Source organism: Ptychodera flava, chromosome 3 (genome assembly GCF_041260155.1).
Source record: "Ptychodera flava strain L36383 chromosome 3, AS_Pfla_20210202, whole genome shotgun sequence".
NCBI classification, from domain to species: Eukaryota; Metazoa; Hemichordata; class Enteropneusta; family Ptychoderidae; genus Ptychodera; species Ptychodera flava.
The window spans coordinates 21,144,536-21,159,040 of record NC_091930.1 but is presented as its reverse complement, the minus strand read 5'-3'; the positions used below and the strand labels follow the sequence as shown (position 1 = coordinate 21,159,040).

Below are 14,505 nucleotides of genomic sequence, written 5' to 3'. Positions count from 1 at the left end.
CGCGCTTTCCATAATGCTCCTGATTATAGCGAGGTTCTGCAAGTTTTGTAGCATTTGCAGAACGTGTTAATCTACTAGGCTTGATAACAATTAGAAGATCTGACAAATAAGTTGGAGCTTGGCCATGGAGACATTTGTATGTAAGCATAAGAACTTTGAAATCAATTCGATGGATAACAGGAAGCCAGTGTAACTCTTGAAGAACAGGTCTGATGTGTTCGTGTTTTCTAGTACGAGTAACCAAGCGAGCAGCTGAGTTCTGTATGTGTTGTAACCGCTTAATGAGATAATCAGGGAGGTGAATGAACATGCTATTACAGAAGTCTAGGCGTGCTCCTTGAAGCACGTCGGACAGGTGAGATACCACGGCAGAACAGCACATCGGCGCAGTCGAGACAGATTATGTGGAAACACGGTAACAGCTTCGTGTTTTTTGAGTGACCTGTTATATAAGGAGCAAACGGTAGCGGTTCTTGGTAGTCTGTCTATACTTGGTTGTTCTTTCAGCCTGAAAAAACAAAAGATGTCATTGGCTATTTTTGTAAATTATCAGTAATACAAGTTCCAATAACTCTAATTATTGATGCATTCCAGAAATCGTTGTTCTCACAAATCCCTAAATCTGGTGACAAAGCCTACATATAAACTATTCAATACAGTTTTGTGTATGTACAATGTAATCGATGATAACCAAATGTATGTATGTATGCATGCATGCATGCATGCATGCATGCATGCATGTATGTATGTATGTATGTATGTATGTATGTATGTATGTATGTATGTATGTATGTATGTATGTATGTATGTGTGTGTATGTATGTATGTATGTATGTATGTATGTATGTATGTATGTATGTATGTATGTATGTATGTATGTATGTATGTATGTATGTATGTATGTATGTATGTATGTATGTATGTATGTATGTATGTGTGTGTATGTATGTGTGTATGTATGTGTGTATGTATGTATGTATGTATGTATGTATGTATGTATGTATGTATGTATGTATGTATGTATGTATGTATGTATGTATGTATGTATGTATGTATGTAAACATGTATGTAAACATGTTTGTAAACATGAATGTTTGTATATGTAAACATGTATGTATGAAAACATGTATGTATGTATGTAAGTATATATGTGCGTGCGTACCTATAGGCAACTTAAAGGCAAGGCAAGGCCTTCGATTCGCTACTTTCGTAGCAAACAGAGAGAAACATAAACAATCGAATGAAAATGATAGCGTACTTTTGTTCGGCCGTGTTCAGCTTCATGGACATGTGCTCGACTGGCTTGTCGACATCCTCCAACTCTGTATATAGTTGTTCCATCTCAGGGTCAAGGGTCGCCTGCATCAAGGGATAATCTGGGTGGGTGGCTGTTTTGACGTTCTGTTGCTGGGTAGGTCGGCGGCGTTGTCGTCGACTGCTCACATTGGTATTTGCCTGTGTAAGTGTGGCAAGGAGGTTGCTATGGTTTGTTGTAAGTGCAGAGAATGTTGTTGTTAAGTATATTCATTACTGTACGTGTAACAAATAGGATCTCCTGACATAAGAGATAACAAGTCATTGACAATGACATAGTCCCCACTTGTAATAGGAGTATTAGTCTTGATGGGGCAGGGAAATGTGGTCATTAAGAAGTATCACTGGAGTGTATATGTGGAGATCTATGGGCACATAGGTCTATGTCGTTGTTCCCAATTTAAAACACATGAGGCATGTCTAAGTTATGGTTCTAAATCGGGAAAAAAGATCAGACCTCTAGCTGTATTGGCCAGCCAAGAAATACATATGCGCATCATAAATGAGGTACAAGATGTGACATCTTAAGGTCTAATATCCTATCAAAATCGGAGGGTATAGAACTTGTGGCTACTGAGTTATGCATATATATATAATCAAGGTCAAAGGTCATCGAGGTCACGTGACATTTTGAAAAAATTGAATTGCTAATTAATCCCTATTTGCCAAAAATCAGACCTCTAGCTCTATTCGCTTGCCCAGAATTAGATATGTGCATAATTAATGAGGTAAAGCGTGTGTTGTCATAAGGTCTCCCATCCTTCTAAATATAAAGGACATAGCACTTGTGGTTACTTATTTATTGACATAAACGTATATTTTAGGTAAAAGGTCATCAAGGTCACATGACATTTGGTCAAAAAATTTCTATCCTATAGTTATCCCTATATACCAAAAATTAGACATCCAGCTCTACATTAACGATTTCAAATCGGCATAATTTGCTGTGTCCGACATCAGTCAATATATCTGCTTTCAGTATGCAGTCGCTTTGCTAATTTCTGCTGGCCGCATATCTCTTCCCGCTTGCACTTCAGTATAAGCTCCTATAGAGGACCGTCGCATACATAGATACTGAGTGACGTTCATATAGTGACAATAATTTACGGACAAAGAAGTAAAGGAGAGCAAGTATCAAAATGGATTGGTGAACTAGATGCGATGGAGAGAGAGAGAGAGAGAGAGAGAGAGAGAGAGAGAGAGAGAGAGAGAGAGAGAGAGAGAGAGAGAGAGAGAGAGAGAGAGAGAGAGAGAGAGAGAGAGAGAGAGAGAGAGAGAGAGAGAGATTGTTGTTAGTAAGCCATTCATTAACACTTCAGATTTCTATAAAATAAAACATAAGGGACGGTATATTCAGATCTATCAACAAATGATTGTGTGTGTATATTCCTCTTTTGCCGCTCAATTATAACGTTAGTTTTCTGACATTTTTGACACTGTCAGTGTCCACTCAGCATAACGTAAGGTGAACATGTGTAGGTGAGTAGCTACACCCTGCATTGTTTGCAAGTCGTTGGACTTTGAACGCTTGTAACAAACAGTAGGTGCTATTTTTTTGTTATGTTCCTCTTTGAACATTCATAACAAACATACATATCGTCAAGGATAATCACTCTACCAGTGACTATATTCTGACCTCAAGTTCCCCTTTCTAAAATAAACTGCCAGGTTTTCAGCAATACAAGCAATTTTTAGCCTGCATCGTGCATGTCATGCCGTGCAATGTGGATAAATATAGTGCATTAGTAAACACAAGCAGCCATCCATCGGGGGGAAGTTAGTATCGCCTTTACTGCTGTTTGCGTTTAATACGTACGTCGCTTACGGTCGGTCCCACTACGTTTGAAAATCTTCGATTCATGTGGCGTTTGAACCTTGAACCCTGCACGACCTCGGCATATCGCTGGCCATCAATAGCGTGTCACACAGCGACATTCCGTGACAATAACGCAATTACCCAGTGGAGGCACAGACAATATTGCTGGGCCTGACCCGAAAAGGTGAGTCAAATTTTGTCGTCTGTGTTCCCCAAAGAGTCTGACACGGACATAAATGGCACAATTTCAAAGCTTGATAGTTTCATGACTAAATACATGCCACTACTGGGAGTGGAATCGACCACATGTTATTCGAAAATTGCCCGACCGTATCGATGCCACCTTAGCGAACCTATAGGTCCGATTAGACAATCTCTTAACAGACGAATAATGGCAGCGTACGTACCAGTCAGCTAGTAACACTTAAAAAAACATTGGTAGTGCTTTGTTGTCCCTGTGGAGACATCTCTCTCTCTCTCTCTCTCTCTCTCTCTCTCTCTCTCTCTCTCTCTCTCTCTCTCTCTCTCTCTCTCTCTCTCTCTCTCTCTCTCTCTCTCTCTCTCTCTCTCTCTCTCTCTCTCTCTCTCTCATGATCAATCTATTTATCTACCTATTTATCTATCTGTCTGTAGTCTAAGTCTATTTATCTATCTATCTATCTATCTATCTATCTATCTATCTATCTATCTATCTATCTATCTATCTATCTATCTATCTATCTATCTATCTATCTATCTATCTATCTATCTATCTATCTATCTATCTATCTATCTATCTATCTGTAGTCTATCTATCTATCGTCTATCTATCTATCTATCTATCTATCTATCTATCTATCTATCTATCTATCTATCTATCCATCTATCTATCTGTAGTCTAAGTCTATCTATCTATCTATCTATCTATCTATCTATCTATCTATCTATCTATCTATCTATCTATCTATCTATCTATCTATCTATCTATCTATCTATCTATCTATCTATCTATCTATCTATCTATCTATCTATCTATCTATCTATCTATCTGTAGTCTAAGTCTATCTATCTATCTATCTATCTATCTACCTGTCTGTCTATCTAATATATATATATATATATATATATATATATATATATATATATATATATATATATATATATATATATATATATATATAAAACAAAGTGTCTGCAGCTAATTATTTGAACTGTCACCTGTCGTTCTTGTTATGCGAAGCAATAATTGTACACATTTTCTTCGTAGGTACTCCTCGTATCCCATTGTCCCGAAATACCTCGTTTGATAAACCTGATTTTTGCCGTCTGTCGCGCTCTGAATATTTAGTGTTTTCTCACGGGCGCTACTCTGTTTTAATTGAGTGAGACGTAGGGCAAAGGTCGCATTTTCATTCGGTGCTTGTATGAAAATACGATGTCGTCAGGTTCCAAACAATGCACAGCAGACAGCAATTTATAGACAAGCTACGGTAATTGTATCTAACCCGTAAATTGAACAATTCGATATATGTCAGTAAATTGAAGTGACTGTTAATCTTATTTAGATATATAGCAAGTATTTGTTTTGCCGTTTTTATTCAAATTAAAGGGTGTTTAATGTATTTCTACTCATGAGAAAACGGAAGTCTAAATATAGCTAGTCAGACGGGTGGTACTTAAAAATACGGGTCAGGGTTCACCTGTCACCAAAACTTTTCGTAAAATGCGCAAGTAATCGGGCGGGCAGGCTTGCGCGCACAATAACACGGGATACCACTCCCGGGGGTAACATCGGCCCTCTGTACCTCACAAGTTCGCATTATCTCTGGTGAGTGAGTGTGTTTACAATTATAAAACACTGGTGTTTATAATTAGGACGGTGTGGTATGTTGTAATTGTCCTAAATAGATTAACTGTCACAAGACCGAGAGAAAGAGAGACAGCGAGACAGGGTAAGAGTATAAGTTTCCAGGATATATTCAGTGTTGTAGCATGGTCAATTTGTATTCGTTTAGTCCCATAAAAACTGTTTATGCAAAATATTTTATTCTTAAAATCGGACTAGTGTCCTAGAGTACGCCTTTACCTGGCATGCGTTTGACTGGGTCCAAGAAACCGCTTTACTGAAACAAATACTACTCTTTGGACTTCAGTAAAATTAAAACCGTAATACGACTCTTATGGCTTGGTGATCTGGGACTGGACGACATGTATGCTGGGTCAAGGTTAAGGCCAACGTGTCAAAATATGCTAATGATACTAAAAAACTAGAAAATTTATCTTTGTTCTTCTAAACACAAGGTGATCCTAATGAGAGTTGAAAGTGCAGGATGGCAGCAGAGAAAAACGTCAGCACTGTTTCGGGATGTCGGCAACTCAGCCGTGTCAGAAAACAATCGACGGATATCGGGTAATGCTTCTGACTGAACTCTGAATCTTTTTAATCTTTTCCTATGTACGTTTTAAAAAAGCATTCCTCGTTCTATATTAGACATAGACGCAATCTTGACTCGGCAATACAATTTTCCTAAAGATATGATGCCGGCTTTTTTAATGTTTTTATTCAATTTTCCATGAGACAGATTTTAGTCGTGTATCTCCGCCGACTCCAACCCATACTCGACTGTAATTCAGTCTAATTTTACGTGTCCTAAAACAATCAGATTTAGTCTAAGACCTCTGTCAATGGAAACATCCGAAACCACGTGACAGTAAACACGCGCTTTCTTCATTTGTTTAAACTTGGTCGACATCCTTAATTTCAACGCGATGTCGTAAATATATAGCACTGTGAAAAATGAAAACAAATCAAGTATAGATTTTGGCGCTTTAAATACATTTTCTGTTTGCCGCCCGCGTACTGGTAAGTTTTCAGTGCAAATTAAGAAAACAAACGCAATGTTAACACTATTACAAATAAAATTATACTTTTCGAATAGAAACCAAACAAAAAATGAGCTAATGTTAATGCACTTGTGTTTTTTGTCTGTGTTTGTTTTCTTTCCTGGCAGGCTGGTAGGTTTTTTCTTAAATCAAAGGATGGCAAACAATGATTTTTCTTTAAATGTCCTTATGAGCATCTCACGTAATAGAAATTAATCATCATCATTAAAATCATCGTAATTATCAACGTTATCAAATCACTCCAATGTCTGTCTGCCTGTCTGTCTTTCTGTCGACCCTATGTTGAGTGAACAGTACAATGACGATTAAGTAAACCCTATCCAAGCCCTGTCGGACAAAAGTACAGGATACTAATCGTTTCATATAATACCTTGTTTGCAGGCATGGAAGCGATCAGTCACAAAGCATTTTACCAAACGAAGACCGTATGCATAATGAATGCTTACCAATTCCTAATATCCTTCTAGAATGCCCGACATGTCAGAAGAGGACGTCATCTCTACCGGTGTTGCCGTGTTATCATTATTTCTGCAGCGAATGTCTGGAAGAAATGAAATCAAGATGTAGGTTATGCGGGAAAGCGTTTTCTGGTATGCGTTGTCGTGACGTGGCGAGGGAAAACACCTTCGTAGAAAAGATCCTCTTCCACGCAATCGTGTCAAACTCGACGCCCGTGTCGAGCAGGCTTTGCTCTGACTGCGAACGAGCGCGGCCAGATAAAGTGTGCTTGCCTTGCAAGAGGGCGCTCTGTCGAAGTTGTTGTAAGAACCACGGTGAGGCATTGAAAGATGGCGTCGTTCATGAAACTGTTTCAGTTCGACGTTACGGAAGTGGCCTGGCTTCTCCACTGGACAAACGCATAAAATGTCCTTTTCACTCCCTCAAAATGAGATTTTATTGCAGTGTTTGTGACGTGATAATCTGCAACGCCTGCGTGGAATCGGATCACTATCATAGGTTCGAAAACAAGCCTATCGCGCCCTCACAGGGCCGCCTCGTTATGAAAGACAAACTTGACCGGATTCGTTACAAACTTCTTCAAATATCAATAAAATTGACAACTATTCTCTCGACGTTGCTGAGCAAAGAGGGTGATGCAGCAGTCCATAGCGACAAAATTTGGCAAGAAATAACAGAAGCGAGGGCGATAGCCTCGAAATCTACTTCAAATCAAGGACAGGGTACTGAAATAATATACAAACAATTGAAGAATGAGGTAAAAGAAATTTCGGCACATCAAAAGAACAGACCTGATAACCGTTTCATATCGCTGACCAACAAGTGGATAGAGCAGACGACTGCGTACGTCGACGCATTAGATAGCACAGAGCAACTTCATAACTCTTTGGCGTTTTTGTACTTAGCACCTCAGCTGCTGGCCCGCATGACAGATCATCTGAAATTTCCCAGTAACCAATTCGAAGAGGAGTACCGGATAGCATATTCGCAGCCTCCACATTCGACACGCCCGACGGGTGTGCCGAATAGGAACGAAGACCCTAAGTATTTTACAAGTCCAAAGTTTCGCTTGACTGCCACTCTAACCGGTAGCCAAGAATTCGGGCCGGTCACGCCTCATGGGCTTATTGTCCGTGGTGAACAGATTGTAGTCGCCGAGCGCCTGCGCAATCGCCTTCGGAAACTGGACAGAAAAGGCCGAGATATTGTGCCACCGCTCACTCTTTCCGTCCCGTCTTTCGATCCGGTTGACATCGCCGACGAAAGTGAAAGAAACATTGTGGTGACTGACTTCAAAAACAGATGCCTGCACAGAATAGATGTGATCGACTGGAAGCTGGTGAAGACATTCGCGGAGGGCGACCTCGAAGGTCCGCAGGGTATCTCAATGAATCGCAAAGGTGATTTCGTCGTGACGGACTGTAACTGCATCAGTGCCAGGAATGAGTGTGGAGTCAAAGTAATTTCCGCTGGCGGCGCTGTTTACAGACTCAAGGATGACTATAACGGGTTCCTGGATCTTCCATGGGGGATAGCAACCAACGCTAATGATGATGTCATTATAGCTAACCAGAGGAGTCACCACATTCGTGTCATTGGTATCAATGGTAACTCAATCACCGAGTTCGGTCATTATGGTAATGATGACGCAACCTTCCGCGGACCAATAGCAGTTGCTGTCGACAGATTCGATAACATACTTGTTGGATCCAACAACCGAGTCCAGTTGTTTGATTCAAAAGGGGGATTCATCTGTCGAGTCAATAGTATGGACGATTCGAAATCCAGGATTAATGGGGCCGTGTGTGGGATCGACGTGAACCACGACGCCAATTACGAAATATTTGTGGCCGACACAGAGAACGATAACATCAAAGTGTTTACACTCGATCGTAGTACCCGATAAGTTACGATAGTGCTTAGATTAATCGATCGAAAACAATCAATTCATCGATATAACGTGTATTGAGGATTGTTTTAATACCTTCAAGAATAGCAGCGCCCACATGTATATCACAAGTTCACCAGGTGATCGTGTTCGTGTTTCTTCAATAAAGACGTAAATTTAATAACATAGAAAACTCGGCCGCAGTGAAAGGGCTTCATGCCAAGACAACCGCAAAATGGTGAAAAAGAATTATGAGAATTTTCTTTTACGGACAGTAAACTCATTCAGGTTCAATAGTATGTTTTGCATAAATGGTTTTTCCTAACTCTTTCATGATGTGATGCATTTTGTAACAAAGCATTCCTCAATATATTCATGGAGGAGCATGTTTTATCACGCAATTTCGCTATTAAATCGTGAAAACCTTTGCAGTAAGTTAATGTGTTTTTTCACAACTCTTCAGGTGCATACTTCATTGATTCAGACACTAACAACAACTTTAACAAGAGAACCTGTCGAAGCAATACTCTCTTCTCAGTTGCATCATTGATTGTCGATTACTCAAGAGGTTGCCATAAATTAATATGTAGTCTTGTAGCCGGCCGCTCACTGTGTCCTACTTTGTATCAAAACAAAATGCATATTACATCGTGAACTTAGAAACGAGAAAAGGGGAGAAAATTAGAAAATGAAGTTTGTTCGTAGCATTGTACACGATTTCTGTCGGTCATTTAGCACAGCGTCCCCACCGGCGCTTTTCTCGATTTCTCCGATATTGCACATATTCAAATAGGAGATATTCACTACATAAACCCATCGTCATTAATCTAGAGAATTTAGCCTATGGCTGTGAATGTAAAGGAGTATAAATATAATAGATATGGTGTAGCTGATTGGCTGTTTGGAAGTGATGCAATAAGGTCAATGATATCCAGTTAACAATCTGCTGCACATCACAACGGCATTTAGTTGATTCTACGCATAATTACCGCAGTTTTTACCTCTCAAAGATGTAGACGAGTGTTTAAGATTGAAGCAGTGCCTTCTTTCTGTAACTTAAGATTTCTGAAAGTTTCTTCTACAAATTATTTTGAATTGCATAAAGAAACAAGTGTGTTATAGGCCAACCAACACCGATATATTTATCAAAAGCAATAACAAACTGTACGGTCAGCATTGTTTTACAGTAATTGTTTCTGTTCGCCATTTTTATCACAAATTCTAGCATTACAGTGGCTCCACTTTTCAGAAAACATTTTTTGCAAGATTGTTTTCGGTTCAGAGTCTTATATAAAAGATTCAAGGATGTGACTCTTCACGATGGAATTTCTTCAATCGTTAAATGCAAGTCAATGAATAAGCTTACGCTGCTCCACTCATTGGCTGTCCCCTGCGTCCCGTCCTCTACGTGAAATTGCCAGTGTTACTCTGTATTTTTTCAAGACAAACTCACTTAATAGTAAGCTTAAGCATCAAAGTTTGGTGAAGGACCACTGCAATTTCGAACCAAAGTCATTGTCGTCTAGATACTGAGTGTTAGCTCGTCATAGTTCTTCTTCAGTCGTGTAGTCGACATGTACTCGTACAGAACGATACATCCAGCCACCGTGGCAGAGGCAATGGAACACCACGCCAGTTTGATGTCAAATCCATAATCAAAGCCTTCGCCGTGTGTTGACCTGTTTGCAGTGTACCAGCACGAACCTATTAGGATAATCAAACCTGGAAAGAGTACGCAAACTTTGTAATTTCTGTATAATAAAATGTTATGCGTTTTTTTATGTTTTTTATCTTATTATATTCTGCTATGCAAGATAGTATGTGCATTAGGCCTAAGGTAGAACGCGCCTCGGGGACAGATAGTCGGACTCTCAAATTTCTACAATTCTTTTCTGATCTACCACTTGTGGGGGCTCATTTTAAAGCTCTGGGAGAAAGAAAAAGTTTCACCGGCTTAGTTTTTCGAAAATCCAAAATTTAACTTTTCCCCATAGAGTTGACACATGAATGGCCGCCATTTTGAATTTCAAATATCGCAAAATGTTGGGTAATTTGTTTCGCTACTTCCAAACTTTGCACGGTGACCCCGATTTTATTGTTGATTTGGTAAGAGAATGGTTGAAAGTTGAAAATTTTATTCAGGAAAGTTTGGGCAAAAATTTAAGTCTGTCATTTCCAAGGCGTATACTACCTTAAACACGAAAAAAGAACACCATAAAGGAAATTGAAAATGAAGCTTATCAAACCTACATGTTCTATAGAAAAACACAGCAACCGTTCCGCTTTTTATGTCTGTGTTACTTTCACCTCTTGTTAAAGAGGCGTAGTAGGCTATATGAGACACAACAATATGTTTATCTGATTGTCGCAAAACGAATAACAATCTTTGTTTGTATGTGCACTCTCGTGGCCATTGCCGTGGCACAAAGTGGAGTTATAACGATGAGTTGCATCTATCAGAGACACTGTCACTCCAGTGTTGCTGTACATTTTTTTATCTTTTATTGTAAAATATCATCCCGACTGACGGGGGAACCTCCATATATACAACAAATCTGCTCTTGACATTAATTTATTAATTCTCTCAAAAGCATGCAGGTGTTGCTGTACATATTTTTACAGCTGTGAACATGGCGAGCATGTTCTTTATTTGTAAATAATATTGTTGTCGGTCAAAATATCAAATGGTCTTCTATTGACGCTTCCCATTTTAAGGCAGAATGAGCCTCGGGAACAGATATTCGGACTCAAACTTTTACAATTCTTTTTTGGGAGTGGAGATTTAGCCGAGCGGTTCTCTCTGTGGCCTCTCCGCTAGGCGACTGATGCCGTATGTTGTGGGTTCGAACCCGATTGAAAACTAGCCGTATTTTCTGATCTACCACTTGTTGGTCACTGTAAAGCTCTTGGCGTAAAAATAAAAACTTTATTCGTCTTAGCTTTTCGAAAATCGCAAATTTTATTTTTTCCCCGTAGAGTTAATCCAGGGATGGCGGCCATTTTGAATTTCAAATATCTGTAAATCTTGGGTAATTTGTGTCTCTTGTACCAAAATGTGCACGGTGACCCCCTATTCTTGATTTTTAATGAGAATGGTTGAAAGATTCATTTAGGAAAGTTTGTTCCAAAAGTTTAAGTCTTTCACTTTCACTTCAGATGCACTTCTCTTGTACATTGGGTGTATAGACGTTGATAGCATGCCAACGTTACCATGTTAAGCTTACGCTCTATGTAAAAATCTTAGCATTTTCCCCAAAGTCTACAAAGAGTGAAAAAAGTATGAAACAACAAAACACGGCCGCAAAGGGTGCCCTGTTGTACCTGTTATCAACATTGCAACGCCGACCCGCTTGGCTGCAGTTGAACCTTGCTCTCCGTTTCCCGCCAAGTAGATAATCACAAGAGCGCCCACTGCGCTCGATGCGGACGCACATATCATGAACAAGCGAGCAGCATGGACGGCGGCTGTGAGGAGGAAAGTGGAAACAGTATTGAAAAAAAAAAAATAATGATATGTCGATAAAAATGGGAAGTTGTCAATTTGTCAAGTTATACGTATTCTGTGTATCGTGAACTGACTTCTCGCAGACTGATTTATTGCAAATCTGGCCTCGGGTCAGTATTTTGTCTTTAATGGACTTCCGCAACTGACCGTCTAGCCCCATCTGTACAATTCAGTACGATGGCGATTGCGGTTTTGTATACATTTGTATGTTTTCATTCCGTGGTACAGCGTTTTCTTGAACCAACAACATCAAGAGATGAAACTGCCAATTATATGTAAATAGGCATACTATGTTGTGCTTCGATAAATGCGAAATCGGTTTATTCTTCTTCTTTTCACAGAATGTTTTTTATTTGTGTAACAATTCTTGGGCCTCGATTTAGCAAGCGGCCGGGTTAGAATGAATTAATTCTCCTCCACAGTCAGAGGAGGCATACTGTCAGTATCTTGTTCGTCAGCGAATATTTCCTTGTTCTCCTTTTCTGAGATTTCTTTCAATTTTGGAAGTGGTAACATTTCAAAGAAATATTAAGCTTGGGAAAGCTACTACACATTCATATTTTGTTGACCAAACGGACGGAGTAACATACCGAGGCATTCAATGCGTGGGCGTCCACAACAACGAGAACCGAATGGTGTAGAGAGTGAAACTGGAGATTGAAACTGACGGTTGATAGTCCATGTAGCCGACAATGAGATGCTAATGATATGCATAGTGTACAAGTTTAAGGTCTCCTCGACTAACTTTCAGTTGGTTGCTCACTTTCTACAATTTTTATAGTATTTTATACAAAGTCACAGGCTTATACTACCTGCAACTTAAAACTGATAGTGATTTTGTAGCTCACTCTTTACTAATTTTCATAGTATTTGATAGCCGGTATCAGACAGTTCGTGTTCGTGTCGGCTACATAGATGATCTGCCAAACTGACACAGTCATTGATATGTATGTCGGTCAGTCTACAAGTGGTTTTCGGCCGTCACCTTAACCAAGTCTTTAAAAAGATATCATTCATTGCAACCCCTCCGACCTCCCCTATATCAGCTTCGTCAGACGTGTTCTGTCGACCTTAAGTATGGCAACACATATAGGCTGTGCATGGTTGAATACTTTGTGTCGACTCACCGGCAAGATCGGACTTCTCTAGTGGGTCACATCGTACATGGCTGATTCCTTCTTTGTGTTGGCATTTTTCCCAGAGCCCGACCGACTCACCCGTCTCTGAGTTCTCGAGCCAGTAGTGTGACGCCGTGCCGTAAACGCAGACTATAGCGGTGAATAGCGACGATATCACGGCGGCGATAGAGAGCAATGACCACATCTTATTACAGGCGTAGATCGTGGCGTTCGTAGCGTCATCTACGCGGAAGTAAGTACGGATAGAAATAGGTTTCGATCAGTGACCCAGTTGACGTCACACTTTTGATTTTTTGTTGTCGTGTTTTTTTGAACCAGGAAACTGGGGCTTAACCCCGAAAGGTATCCCAGGTTTTTGTAACATAATGTCACATAGCAGTTTATGCAAAAAAGGCGCATGCGTGGAGTTAACAGGTTAACCAGCTGGTGAATTGTAGAATCTAATCAGTATGTTTACTTTAATTGAATAGTTTCATCGCCAGGTTCCTGCTAGTAATTACCTATGTGCACGTATTCCTGGTAAGACAAGACATACTAATCATTAGTACAAGTATTATATATATATATATATATATATATATATATATATATACATACATACATACATACATACATACATACATACATACATACATACATACATACATACATACATACATACATACATACATACATACATACATACATACATACATACATACATACATACATACATACATACATACATACATACATACATACATACATACATACATACATACATACATACATACATACATACATACATACATACATACATACATACATACATACTGCGGTTGTAATTTATAAGGGAAGTGTCACCCCGTGTAACAACCGATGAATTTCAAATCTAACCAATTACTGCGATAAACTAAAGATAGTCCGACAATAAATGTGACACCATAGATAGATAGATAGATAGATAGATAGATAGATAGATAGATAGATAGATAGATAGATAGATAGATAGATAGATAGATAGATAGATAGATAGATAGATAGATAGATAGATAGATAGATAGATAGATAGATAGATAGATAGATAGATAGATAGATAGATAGATAGATAGATAGATAGATAGATAGATAGATAGATAGATAGATAGATAGATAGATAGATAGATAGATAGATAGATAGATAGATAGATAGATAGAGTATCACAGTAGTAAGTAAATAAATTTCGAATCTCCTCCTTGCGGGGCAATGTGTTCAATCGAATTGTCTCTTGAATCACGTCATAAATGATACCCCTTGTGATAAGAGCACTTTTCATACAACTGTATCCTCCCCGTTCGTTATGATGCATGGCAGCTCAGTATTGTGCCCCAGCAGCACATCACGGTATCTATAGAGGGCGCAACACAACTTCATACCCAAAAGGGCTTCGCAAGGTATCGCCCCTATTTGTAGCAATCAACCCTATTTGTAACAAAACTTAATTTTCAAAAAAACTTTGCCGTATTTGTTGAAATATTGATA

At 39.2% G+C, this 14,505-nt stretch overlaps 2 protein-coding genes across 3 annotated transcripts; one reads left to right on the top strand and one right to left on the bottom strand.

Moving 5' to 3' along the window:
• Positions 1-3,050: 3,050 nt before the first annotated feature.
• On the top strand, positions 3,051-9,222 carry LOC139129731 (E3 ubiquitin-protein ligase TRIM71-like). 2 transcript variants are annotated; one of them, XM_070695414.1, is made up of 3 exons: positions 3,051-3,314; positions 5,411-5,519; positions 6,395-9,222. In XM_070695414.1, the coding sequence occupies exons 2-3, from the start codon at positions 5,440-5,442 to the stop codon at positions 8,376-8,378; spliced, it is 2,064 nt and encodes a 687-aa protein (XP_070551515.1). In that variant the 5' UTR covers positions 3,051-3,314; positions 5,411-5,439; the 3' UTR covers positions 8,379-9,222. The 2 variants fall into 2 exon arrangements, with proteins under 2 accessions (XP_070551515.1, XP_070551516.1); XM_070695415.1 differs by lacking the exon at positions 3,051-3,314 and adding an exon at positions 4,813-4,937.
• Positions 9,223-9,809: 587 nt separating this feature from the next.
• LOC139129732 (uncharacterized) lies at positions 9,810-13,378 on the bottom strand. The gene is made up of 3 exons (XM_070695416.1): positions 12,993-13,378; positions 11,682-11,825; positions 9,810-10,082 (listed from the first exon to the last, which is right to left on the bottom strand). The coding sequence occupies exons 1-3, from the start codon at positions 13,186-13,188 to the stop codon at positions 9,883-9,885; spliced, it is 540 nt and encodes a 179-aa protein (XP_070551517.1). The 5' UTR covers positions 13,189-13,378; the 3' UTR covers positions 9,810-9,882.
• Positions 13,379-14,505: the final 1,127 nt, after the last annotated feature.